The following is a 12,443-nucleotide window of genomic DNA, read 5'->3' as shown; positions in this document are numbered from 1 at the left end:
GAGGGATTAACTAGGATAAAAGCTTGGGGTTATGGGGATAAGGTCTGTGTGGGATTGTGGTCAGTGCAGATGTGATGGGCCGAATGGCCTCCTTCTACACTGTAGGATTCTATGATTCTATTCTATGATTCTACATTTACCCCTTATCCTCAGCTATGACCCCTAGATCTGGACTCCCCCACCATCGAGAACATTTTTTCTGAACATATCCTGTCTATATATTTTATATTTGGAGGGATATAGGCCAAATACGGGCAATTGGGACTAGCTGGGAGGGCAGCATGGTCAGCATGGACTGGTTGGGCCGAAGGGCCTGTTTTCGTGCTGTATTGCTCTGTGACTCTATGACTCTCACTACTCGATAAGCTGTACCATATTGTAAAGTAGAATTGACTCCTGAATTGGGCCGCACTGGAGTATCAACAAATTCTGATATCCAAAAGGAAACTCCTCAAATCTGTAAATCTGAAGCATCAACCATCACCTCGGACCTCGCTTGGTAGCTTCCCATTCCTCAGCACCTTAATATTGTCAAAATCTTTTGCCCTTTTCCACGAATGCCTCCCTGGCCTCAATCCATCTTCTCCCCACATCCATGTTCACACTTCTTTCTCTCCTCTGTCTGGGGGCTTAGCCAACATTTATCCCTCAATCAACATCACGAATGGAAAAACAGCTTATTTATTCATTCTCACACTGCTGTTTGTGGAAACTAGCAACGTGCAAATTTGCTGATGTGGTTCCTATGTTACCGCAATGATTCCACTTCATACCTGCGTAATTAACTGTAAAGCACTTTGGGTTAGGGACAGTATGAAGAGTGTAATATAAACCCGAGGCTTTCCTTCTCCTTTCCCCCACCAGTGCGGACCCTTCACACACACCGCCACTCTCTGCCTAAAGCCACCCGCCCCCCCCAAACCTTTTCCACATCTCTCAAGGTCCACCTCCAAGGACACGCACTTGGGTGGTAAGGTGGCACAGTGGTTAGCACTGCTGCCTCACAGCACCAGGGACCCAGGTTCGATTCCCAGTTTGGGGTGACTGTCTGTCCGGAGTCTGCACGTTGTCATTTGTCTGCGTGGGTTTCCTCCGGGTGCTCCGGTTTCCTCCCACAGTCCGAAAGACGTGCTGGTTAGGTGCATTGGCCGTGCTAAATTCTCCCTCAGTGTACCCGAACAGGTGCCGGAGTGTGACGACTAGGGGATTTTCACAGTAACTTCATTGCAGTGTTAATGTAAGCCTACTTGTGACACCAATAAATAAATAAACTTAATCTTGGTCACCTCACAAGTACGCACACAGGAACATACAAATTAGGAGCTGGAGGAGGCCATTCGGCCCCTCGAGCCTGTTCTATCATTCAGTAACATCACTCAACAATCTCATCTGAGGTTTCTCGTTACTCTTGTTTGGGGCTGACACCCCCCCCTTTGGAGTGATTCGTTACGTCAAAGAATTATTCATGTCACAACCAAAGCACTGGGATTTCTCCTCACGGCTCACACAAAGTCAGCCTTGTGGTTTCTCTGATGAGATTGCTAAATTATTGACTCTGTTCATCTTGGCAAACATGGAAGTCGGTTCGAGACTGCGCACATTAATTTAATGTGGGTCTGTTGAAGGAGAAGACCTGATTTTAACCCTGTGCAAGTGGATGGGGTTTTGAGGTGAGTTAAAATCTCCCCTGGGTTGGTCCAGCATGAATTGAAGCTCAAATCCTTGTGTTGAAAGAACACCATAAAAAATGCAGGCGAGTGCCCGATGCTGGATCAAAAAGAATTAATCTACCAGATCCTACTTAAAACCCGCAGTATTTTCTTTTCGAATCATAGAATCCCTACAATTCGGCCCGTTGAGTCTGCACCAACAACAATCCCACCCAGGCCCTATCCCCACATATTTTCACTGCTAATCCACCTAACCTACACATCTTGGGACACTAAGGGGCAATTTAGCATGGCCAATCCACTTAACCTACACATCTTTGGACAGTGGGAGGAAACTGGAGCACCCGGAGGAAACCCACGCAGACACGGGAGAACATTAAATCTTTAATGTTACTCCTGGTTAGAACTCTCAGTCTAATTGGCAGTTCAAAGAATCCTGGTGCAAAAACGTTTATTCTGTCTCCACAGAATCCCTACAGTGCAGAATGAAGCCATTCAGCCCATCGGGTTTGCACCCACGCTCTTGAAAGAGCATCTTACCCTCTACCCCCACCCTATTCCCATAACCCCGTACATTTACCATGGTCAATCCGCCTAACCTACACATCTTGGGACACTAAGGGACAATTTAGCCTGGCCAATCCACCTAACTTACACATCTTGGGACAAAAAGGGACAATTTAGCATGGCCAATCCACCTAACCGACACATCTTGGGACACTAAGGGGCAATTTAGCATGGCCTAATCACCTAACCTATGCATTTTGGGCTGCTAAGGGGCAATTTAGCATGGCCAATCCCCCCTAACCTGCACATTTTGGGACTCCAAGAGGCAACTTAGCATGGCCAATCCACCTAACCTACACATCTTGGGACACTAAGGGGCAATTTAGCATGGCCAATCCACCCAACCAGCACATCTTTGGACTGTTGGAGGAAACCGGAGGAAACCCATGCAGACATGGGGAGAACATGCAGATTCCGCACGGACAGTAACCTAAGGCTGGAATTGAATCCGGGTCCCTGGCGTGTGAGGCAGCTATGCTAACCACTCTGCCCATGGTGACATGGAGAACTTACTGGAGTGATTGAGCTTTGCAGCCTCAACAGATTCAATTAAATAAAGCGAAGAGAAAAACTGTTTGTTTTTATACAGCCTCTCAGGGTGCCCCCAAAAGCACTTTCCAACCAATAAAATACTTCTGAGGTGTTCTCACTGCTCGAAAACACGGCAGCCAATTTACACACAGCAAACAGCAATGAGACAATGACTGTATTTTACTGATACTGGCTGTGGGGTAACTGAGGGGTAGCACAATGGTTAGCACTGCTGCCTCACAGCGCCAAGGACCCGGGTTCAATTCCGGCCTCGGGTCACTGTCTGTGTGGAGGTTGCACATTCTCCCCGTGTCTGCGTGGGTTTCCTCTGGGTGCTCCGGTTTCCTCCGATCCTGTAAAGACGTGCGGGTTGGGTGGATTGGCCACGATAAATTGACCCTAGTGTCAGGGGGATTAGCAGGATACATATGTTGGGTTATGGGGATAGGGCCTGGATGGGATTGTGGTCGGTGCAGACTCGATGGGCCGAATGGCCTCCTTCTGCACTGTAGAGATTCTATGATTCTATTGGCTGGAGTCACTGGGGAGAACTTGCCTGCACCCCTTCCAAATAACGCAGTGGGATTATACATTTATATCCACCATTGTTAAGCGCCTCGTCGGAAGGACATCGCCACTGACAGGACAGCACTCCCTCAGTGAGTTGGTCACAGTGTCGCTCCAAGATTTCCTGGGAGCAATGATGGAGCCTCCCAAGCTTCAGAGCGTGACACCTTGTGGGATTCTGAGTCCCGCCGGCACAGCTTGCCAGCGATCCCCTACATCCCAAAAACTCAAATGCCTCTCACCATTTGAGAGCCATCAGGAGGTTTATCAGCAGCGATGACATTTGAAAACTGTGCTTTTTAACGCAATGGACCAATAAACTTTAAAACATTCCAGTAAAGCTGCCCACACTGCAATTCCAGGTGACATTCCCAAATTGAGTTGCCGCAAATTCCTGGTTTCTCCGAGTGTGGCTCCAAGTGACATTTGTAGATATCTCCCATTTAACTCCATCCACACAGATCACTTCCACTTCCATCTAGAAGAACAAGGGCAGCAGATACATGGGAACACCACCACCTGCAAGTTCCCCTCCAAACCACTCACCATCCTGACTTGGAACTATATTGGTCATTTCTTCACTGTCGCTGGGTCAAAATCCTGGAATTCCCTCCCTAACGGCATTGTGGGTCAACCCACAGAACATGGACTGCAGCGATTCAAAAAGGCAGCTCACCACCATCTTCTCAAGGACAACTTTGGGCGGCACGGTGGCACAGTGGTTAGCACTGCTGCCTCGCAGTTCCAGAGACCCGCATTCGATTCCTGGCTTGGGTCACTGTCTGCGTGGAGTTTGCACATTCTCCCCATGTCTGCGTGGGTTTCCTTCGGGTGCTCCGGTTTCCTCCCACAGTCCAAAGATGTGCGGTAAGTAGTCTCACAACACCAGGTTAAAGTCCAACAGGATTATTTGGTAGCACGAGCTTTCGGAGCGCTGCTCCTTCATCAGGTGATGATAGGTGATGAAGGAGCAGTGCTCCGAAAGCACGTGCTACCAAATAAACCTGTTGGAATTTAACCTGGTGTTGTCAGACTACTTACTGTGCCTACCGCAGTCCAACACCGGCAACTCCACATCAAAGGTGTGCGGGTTAGGTGCATTGGCTGTGCTAAATTGTCCCTTAGTGTTCCGAGATGCGTAGGTTAGAGGGATTAGCGGGGTAAGTATGTGGCGTGACGGGGATAGGACCTGGGTAGGGTTGTGCAGACTCGATAGGCCGAATGGCCTCCTTCTACACTGTAGAGTTTCTATGAATGAGGGATGGACAATAAATGCTGGCCTAGCCAGCGACACCCAAGTCCCACAAATGAATGAAAAAAAAGGATAAGAATCACAGATTGAATTTTTAATGTTTGTTATGTTTTCCTCACTCCTATGGCATTTGTCCTCTGTTAACCCTGAAACTAAACTCAAGTAACTGGTTCATTTCATTTCTATTGGAGGTGTCACATTAAACGATGTCAATTACAAATACCCTCTGGCACCATTAACAATCTTGACAGCAGCGCAACCCTGGTAACAAGTAGTGCCAGGAAACAAGTCATGGCATATTTCTACTGAAGCACCAATTGTATTTTGGGCCCCAGTTGACTAAGTTTCTCCCGATTGCCAACATTACGAAATTATTTTGAGAGTTGTCAAACGAGAGTGAAGTTGGCCATAAATTGCCAAGCTTAGATAGACAGGTCAAAGGACAGGGCAGGGCACGGGACAGACTCATTTTGGGCTTTCAGAGGTGCCGCCGGGGGGTGGGGCATTTGTGACGAAAACTGCGCATTTCATTGAACCCAGTGTCGTGATCGAAGGTAAAAAAAGGGCAGTATGGTGGCACCGTGGCTAGCACTGCTGTTTCACAGCGCCAGGGTCCCCGGTTCAATTCCGGCTTCGGGTCACTGTCTGTGTGGAGTTTGCACATTCTCCCCGTATCTGCATGGGTTTCTTCCGGGCGTTCCGGTTTCCTCGCACAGTCCAAAGATGTGCGGGTTAGGTGGATTGGCCATGCTAAATTGCCCCTTAGTGTCAGGGGGACTAGCAGGGTAAATACATGGGGTTGCGGGAATAGGGCCTGGGTGGGATTGTTGATGGCGCGGGCTCGATGGACCAAATGGCCTCCTTCTGCACTGTCGGGATTCTATTATTCCGCGCACCACCAACAAACATCTTCAACCAAAGCTCAAGACGGCAGGAAAAGCAAAGGTTAGCGAGCAACGCAAAATGGCAGGTTTGCTGGACACCAATGTTATGGATGGATCTTACATACAGAATCAAAGTGTAAAAGTGTATAAATCACTCGCCAACAATCCTCACTAATTAGAGTAACAGCCAACTCTGCGCTGAGACAATTGAACCAAGCACGCAGAGTGACTCCTGCCATCGCTCTCAGGTTTCAGAATACGCAAGGTCTTGAATGTGGTCAGGGAATTCATTCTGGGGCAATTATCAATTCCACAGTCCTGGCAAAGAAGAACGATATGAGATTTCTCACTCCACGGCTGGATGGAGTAAGCCTTAAGAAAATACTGATGACCGTAAAGTAGCTATTCATCAAACGCTACTAAACACGGTGGAATCTGTCCCATCTAGCACGGAGACAGAGTGCCAAAAGCTGAGTGGGACACTTGCCAAAAACTACACAACATACCACTAAATCTACAGCCCCGACTCTCCCAATAAATTCAGATATTAAATACATCTTCGGGTTTTAATGAATTTCTTTTAGTGGGGACACTTTGTGCTGCAAATATTACATCAGATGAACGAATGATGATTACATTGCTGTTTGTGTTGATGTTTTTTATGGGAATTTATGTCCGCGGCTAATTATTTCAGTGCTATTCATTTTTCGGGGGATGGTCATCGGTGAGATACGACTCCTGCCTGAGTAGCAATGGGTTCAGCTGCTGTTGCGCCCTGCAGCCCACGGAATCTTTTACTCAAGGTTTGTCTGCTCTCAATCAGAGTTGAATCACTGAAGTTATATTTTCCGATCCTGGTGCTGGCAGCCCGCTGGCACAGGAGGTGACTGTGATCTGCAGAGGAATGGGATTTGCCCGTGCCTGGCCCTGTGACCACACAGGGTATGTGAGGTCGCCCCTTTTGAAAAGACTCATCTCCAATATGCCACTTTCTCCACAGATTAGGCGGCACAGTGGTTAGCACTGCTGCCTCACAGCGCCAGGGACCCGGGTTCGATTCCAGCCTCGAGGTGGCTGTGTGGAGTCTGCACGTTCTCCCCGTGTCTGCGTGGGTTTCCTCCAGGTGCTCCGGTTTCCTCCAACACTCCAAAAAGATGTGCGTGTTAGGTGGATTGGCCGTGCTAAATTGCTCCTTAGTGTAAGGGGGACCAGCAGGGTCCCCCAGCATGGGGTTAGGGGTGGGATTGTTGTCGTTGCAGGCTCCTTCTACATTCGGCCCATCGAGTCTGCACTGACTCTCTGACAGAGCATCTTAACCCAGGCCCTCTACCCCGCCCTATCCCTGTAACTCCACACACTTACCATGGCTTAATCCCCCTAACCTGCACATCTCGGGACACTAAGGGTCAATTTAGCATGGCCAAACCACCTAACCCGCACATCTTTGGACTGTGGGAGGAAATTGGAGCACCCGGAGGAAACCCATGTAGACACGGGGAGAACGTGCAAACTGCGCACAGACACTGACCCGAGGCCGGAATTGAACCCGGGTCCCTGGCTCTGTGAGGCAGCAGTGCCAACCACTGTGTCACTGTGCCACGCATTGCTCTGTCAGTCGGACGCCTACTTGGTGCTGTTGTGTAAAGCCTCGAGGGACTTGGAATTCAAATGAATGATGTTAGTGTTAATGGTATGTTAATTGTATTATCAGGGTTAAGTACAAACATAAGGTCATTCATTGATTAGTTATCTTGAGCACATATAAGGAAAGACTGCCTTCTGCGACCGTTATGAGCTGCAGGGGCTGGGGTGCAATATTTAAGTTGCCTTCGACATTTCGTTTTAGATACAGAGACTGCCTTCCTGTCATTTTAGGTTAATTCATTGATGTGTTCTGCTCTAATCAAAAACGTGTAATGAAAGGCTGCCTTCCGCGACCCACGGACTCTGTGCAGATCAAGAGCAGCTTCAGCCCCCGAACACCACCTCAATTTGATTTAAGTTTCCATTTAAAGTTTAATTTTAGTTACAGTGTCCCTTTAAGAGACTGTTCCCCCCTTTTATTAGTTTATTTTATTGCCTTTTTGTTTTATTAAAAAGAACATATGAAGTTTAAGTTTTTTTTTATTAGAGCCACAAGTAAGGCTTACATTAACACTGCAATGAAGTTACTGTGAAATTCCCCTAGTCGCCACAGTCTGGCGCCTGTTTGGGTCAATGCACCCTAACCAGCGCGTCTTTCAGAATGTGTGAGGAAACCGGAGCTCCCGGAGGAAACCCACGCAGACACGGGGAGAACATGCAGACTCCGTACAGACTGTCACCCAAGCCGGGAATCGAACCCGGGTCCCTGGCGCTGTGAAGCAGCAGTGCTAACCACTGTGCCGCCGTGGCACGGTACCGTCGTACCAACCGACTCAAGAACAGCTTCTTCCCTGCTGCCATCAGACTTTTGAATGGACCTACCTCACATTAAGTTGATCTTTCTCTACACCCTAGCTATGACTGTAACACTACATTCTGCACTCTCTCCTTTCTTTCTCTATGAACGGTATGCTTTGTCTGTATAGAGCGCAAGAAACAATCCTTTTCATTGTATACTAATACATGTGACAATAATAAATCAAATCAAATTCAGCTTCATTCAGCTTGCGACTGCTTTCACCAGGATCTGCTCAATTACATTAACTGGAATGTTGCTGAAAAGAGATACATCTTGGTGAAGCTTTTCATCTTCCACTCATCAGGACAAAATCAGGAATGCCAAATTTCAAAAAAATTCATGCCGCATGAGAAAAGGGTGGTGATTGGTTGGCAAGTCAACTCTAATTGGCTGAGGTGTTGCCATGGAGAAAGCAAAGGGGAATTTTAGGCCCTCCCAAGCACCTGGGCTCCTGTGGTAGAAATTGTAGTGATCCTTTGAAATTTGGTATTCTTGTGTTTGTCCTGATGAGTGTAAGACAAAAAGCTCCGGCAACATGTCCCTCTTTTCAACAATCTATTAATCTTCTTCTGCACTTTAGTTCTTGTTTGCAAATGCACACAAACTCATTTTTATTTCAAGTCCAGGAGTCAGAAGAATGAAAGGGGGGAAAATACCCATATTCTGTATGAAAAAAAATCGCCAGCCTAAAAGTTAAAGTTTATTTATTAGTGTCACAAGTAGGCTTACATGCAATGAAGTTACTGTGAAAATCCTAGTCGCCACTCTCCGGCACCTGTTTGGGGCAATTTAATATGGACAACACACCTAAACAGTACGTCTTTCGGACTGTGGGACGAAACTGGAGCACCCGGAGGAAACCCATGCAGACACGGGGAGAATGTGCAGACTCCACACAGGCCCAAGGCTGGAATTGAACCCCAGTTCCTGGCGCTGTGAGGCAGCAGTGCTAACCACTGTGCCACCGTGCCGCCCGTAGGGGTAGAGGGAAGAGGTGTGGACAGGGTTATATCTGGGGACGATGTTGGAGATAAAGATTTGGGGCGGCACGGTGGCACAGTGGTTAGCACTGCTGTCTCACAGCGCCAGAGACCTGGGTTCGATTCCCGATTTGGGTCACTGTCTGTGCGGACTCTGCATGTTCTCCCCGTGTCTGCGTGGGTTTCCTCCAGGTGTTCCGGTTTCCTCCCACAGTTTTTAAGACGTGCTGGTTAGGGTTCATTGGCCGTGTTAAATTCTCCCTCAGTGTCACCCGAACAGGCACCGGAGCATGGCAACGGGGGGATTTTCACAGTAACTTCATTGCAGTGTTAATGTAAGCCTACCTGTGACACTAATAAATAAACTTTGAAGATTTGCTTTACAAGCTTGAGATAGAAGGCAAAGTGCAGCCCTTCAATTCCTGCCTCTTCCAGAACGATCGCTAATACTAACCCCATCCTAACCTTCGATTTGGTTTGTAGACGGCAAGAATAACAGTCAAAAATCTAAAATGAGAACAAGGGAAAAACAATTTGACTCGCAGTCATCAGTCTGAAGATGAAAACTATGACCATGTGTGTTTCAAAGGAGATATAAAAATGTCCAATGGTTGCCAAAACATAGATCTTTCTGAAAGAGGCCTAGGTTCAGGATCAAATATAAGTGCATTATTTAAACCATCACAATAGCAAAGGTCAGCTGTCTGAGTGCAAATGATTCACATTACCATTCTTTGGATTTTCTGTGGCAAATAGTTATTAGATATATTTTATAGTTTGACTTGCATTTATTTTACTGTGGGTTCACCCTTAGAATAATATCGTAAAATCATAGAATCCCTACAGTGCAGAAGGAGGCCATTTGGCCCGTCAAGTCTGCACCGATCACAATCCCATCCAGGCCTTATCCCCTTACGGGGCGGCACAGTGGTTAGCACTGCTGCCTCACAGCGCCAAGGACCCGGGTTTGATTCCCAGTTTGAGTCGCTGTCCGTGCGGAGTTTGCACGTTCTCCCCGTGTCTGCTCCGGTTTCCTCCCACAGTCTGAAAGACGTGCTGGTTAGGTGCATTGACCCAAACAGGAGCCTGAGTGTGGCGACAAGGGGAATTTCACAGTAACTTCATTGCAGTGTTAATGTAAGCCTTACTTGTGGCTAATAAATAAACTTTACTTTTTAACCGCACCTATTTACCCTAGCTAGACCCACTGGCACTAAGGGGTAATTTAGCATGGCCAATCCACCTAACCCGCACATCTTTGGACTGTGGGAGGAAACCGGAGCATCCGGAGGAAATCCACGCAGACACGGAGAGAATGTGCAAACTCTACACAGACAGTGACCCAAGCCGGGAACCGAACCCGGGTCCCTCACCAAACATTCCCATTGAAACAAACCTAACACTTGATATCTTGTAATGAACCATCAATATTTTAGATGTTTCCATATGCGATCAATTAAAAGTCAATGAGGGGAATCACATGCGTCTCTTCCACAGGGTAATCGTACAAAATTACTTAAAGACGGCACCGCGGGGCAGTGGTTTCTCCATTCATCACTCCCAGCAGTGCTGACCAGGATCTGAAAATGTCTTACCTTGTAGCTCCTTGTCCTTGAACGGATCATCTCCCTCCAGGTGCTTGGATCTGGCGTTGCTGTCACAGTCGGGGGTTTGGTAACTGAAAGAAGCAAGAGCAGCATTCAAAACACCCATTAGAAACCAGGGGGGCCTGTGCCAGACAGGCTTGCGGCCTACTGGACAACATACAGGCCTGGGCTGACAAGTGGCAGGTAACGTTTGTGTCACAAGCGGCAGGCAATGGCCATCCGCAACAAGAGAGAACCTAACCAGCTCCCCTCAACACCCAATGCATTGCCATGGCTGAGTCCCCCCCCACGAATAACATCCTGGGCGTTACCATTGACCAGAAATTTAACTGCACCAGACTTATAAATACTGCGGCGAGTAGGTCAGAGGCTCGGAATCCTGCTGCAAATAACTCACCTCCTGACTCCCCAAAGCCTGTCCACTATCTACATGGACACAAGTCAGGATGTGATGGAATACTCTCCACTTGCCTGGATGGGTGCAGCTCCAACAACACTCAAAAAGCTTGACGCCATCCAAGACAAACATTCACTCTATCCACCACCACCCATGCACTGTGGCAGCCATGTGTACCATCTACAAGGTACACTACAAAAACTCATCTAGGCCCCTTCAACAGCACCTTCTAAATCCATGATCGCTGCCACTTAGACGGGCAAAGTCAGCAGACACACGAGGACGCCACCGCCTGAACGTTCTCCTCCAAGCCCCTCGCCATTCTGGCTTGGGAATGTCATTGAGTCAAAATCCCAGAATTTCCTCCCTAACAGCATTGTGGGTGCACCTACAGGGCAGCACGGTGGCATACTGGTTAGCAATGCTGCCTCACAGCGGCAGGGACCTGGGTTCAATTCCGGCCTCAGGTTACTGTCTGAGTGAAGTCTACACGTTCTCCCCGTCTCTATGTGGGTTTCCTCCGGATGCTCTGGTTTCCTCCCATAGTCCAAAGATGTGCGGGTTAGGTGGATTGGCCATGCTAAATTGACACTAATGTCAGGGGGATTAGCAGGGTTAATATGGGGGTTACGTGAATAGGGCTTGTGTGGGATCGTGGTTGGTGCAGACTCGATGGGTCGAATGGCCTCCTTCTGCACTGTAGGGATTCTATGATTCTATGCTTCCATACACCACATGGAGTGTAGCAGTTCAAGAAAGCAGCTCACCACCACCAAGGGGCAATAAATGCTGGCCCAGCCAGTGACGCCCACATCCTATCAGCACATTTTTAAAAATCTGCTAAGCTGGTTATGTTGTCTTCATGGTTGCTGAGCTCTGTCCAAGGCAAGGCAAAAGCCATTCCCCATCACAGCACAGGTGTCTTCAGAGAAAGTAAAGGCAAGAAGTCATACATCAAACGCTGGGGCACAAAATGGCCAGAACTCTACCCCCTCACCCGCCATGGAATTGGAGCGGGCGAGAGTCCGACAATGGAAATCCCCATTGACCTCGGGCAGGAATTTCCAGTCTCGCCTGAGCGAGGCTGTAAAATCCCGCCCCATATGATTTATTTGCCCTACTGGAGGTCATGCATGGGCAGCACCGGAACTGACTTTCCAACTCGCCACAGGGCCTGCTAACAGAAATATCTTACAGTGAAGGGGATAGGGAAAGAATATTTCTGAGTGGGGATCAGATAGCTTAGACGGTTAGACTCATGGTGCAGAATGATGCTAACAGGTCCAATCGCGCACTGACTACGGGAGATGTTGGAGACCTGCCCCTCCTTGCGGAGTGGTGCCCCACAGGCTAAGTATCACCAACTGTCTCTTCAATGAAGAACGATGTCAATGGCCCTTTGTGCCTGAAGACTTGTTATAACCTGCACTTAAAATGATTTCTTTCGATCAACCTTTACTGTTGCCAGCTGTGTTTGTTATTAGAGGGAGCCTCTGTACCTTTGGCACCGAGGTGACCTGTATAACAGAGAATCAGGAAAGGGGG

At 48.1% G+C, this 12,443-nt stretch overlaps 1 protein-coding gene across 4 annotated transcripts in view; it reads right to left on the bottom strand.

Annotated features, from left to right (window-relative positions):
• Positions 1 to 12,443, bottom strand: part of smoc1 (SPARC related modular calcium binding 1) — a 248,746-nt gene that overhangs the window by 96,565 nt on the left and 139,738 nt on the right. For all 4 annotated transcript variants that reach the window (XR_013499985.1, XM_078233396.1, XM_078233394.1 and 1 more), the window contains exon 9: positions 10,490 to 10,572. Coding sequence is in view for 3 of the 4 variants with exons in the window: in XM_078233396.1 (XP_078089522.1) it covers positions 10,490 to 10,572 (83 nt within the window). In the remaining variant the exon portion in view is untranslated. The remainder of the gene's footprint in view (positions 1 to 10,489; positions 10,573 to 12,443) is intronic.

Source organism: Mustelus asterias, chromosome 18 (genome assembly GCF_964213995.1).
Source record: "Mustelus asterias chromosome 18, sMusAst1.hap1.1, whole genome shotgun sequence".
Taxonomy (NCBI): domain Eukaryota; kingdom Metazoa; phylum Chordata; class Chondrichthyes; order Carcharhiniformes; family Triakidae; genus Mustelus; species Mustelus asterias.
The sequence above is the reverse complement of the archived record's forward strand: the minus strand, read 5'-3'. Positions and strand labels throughout refer to the sequence as shown.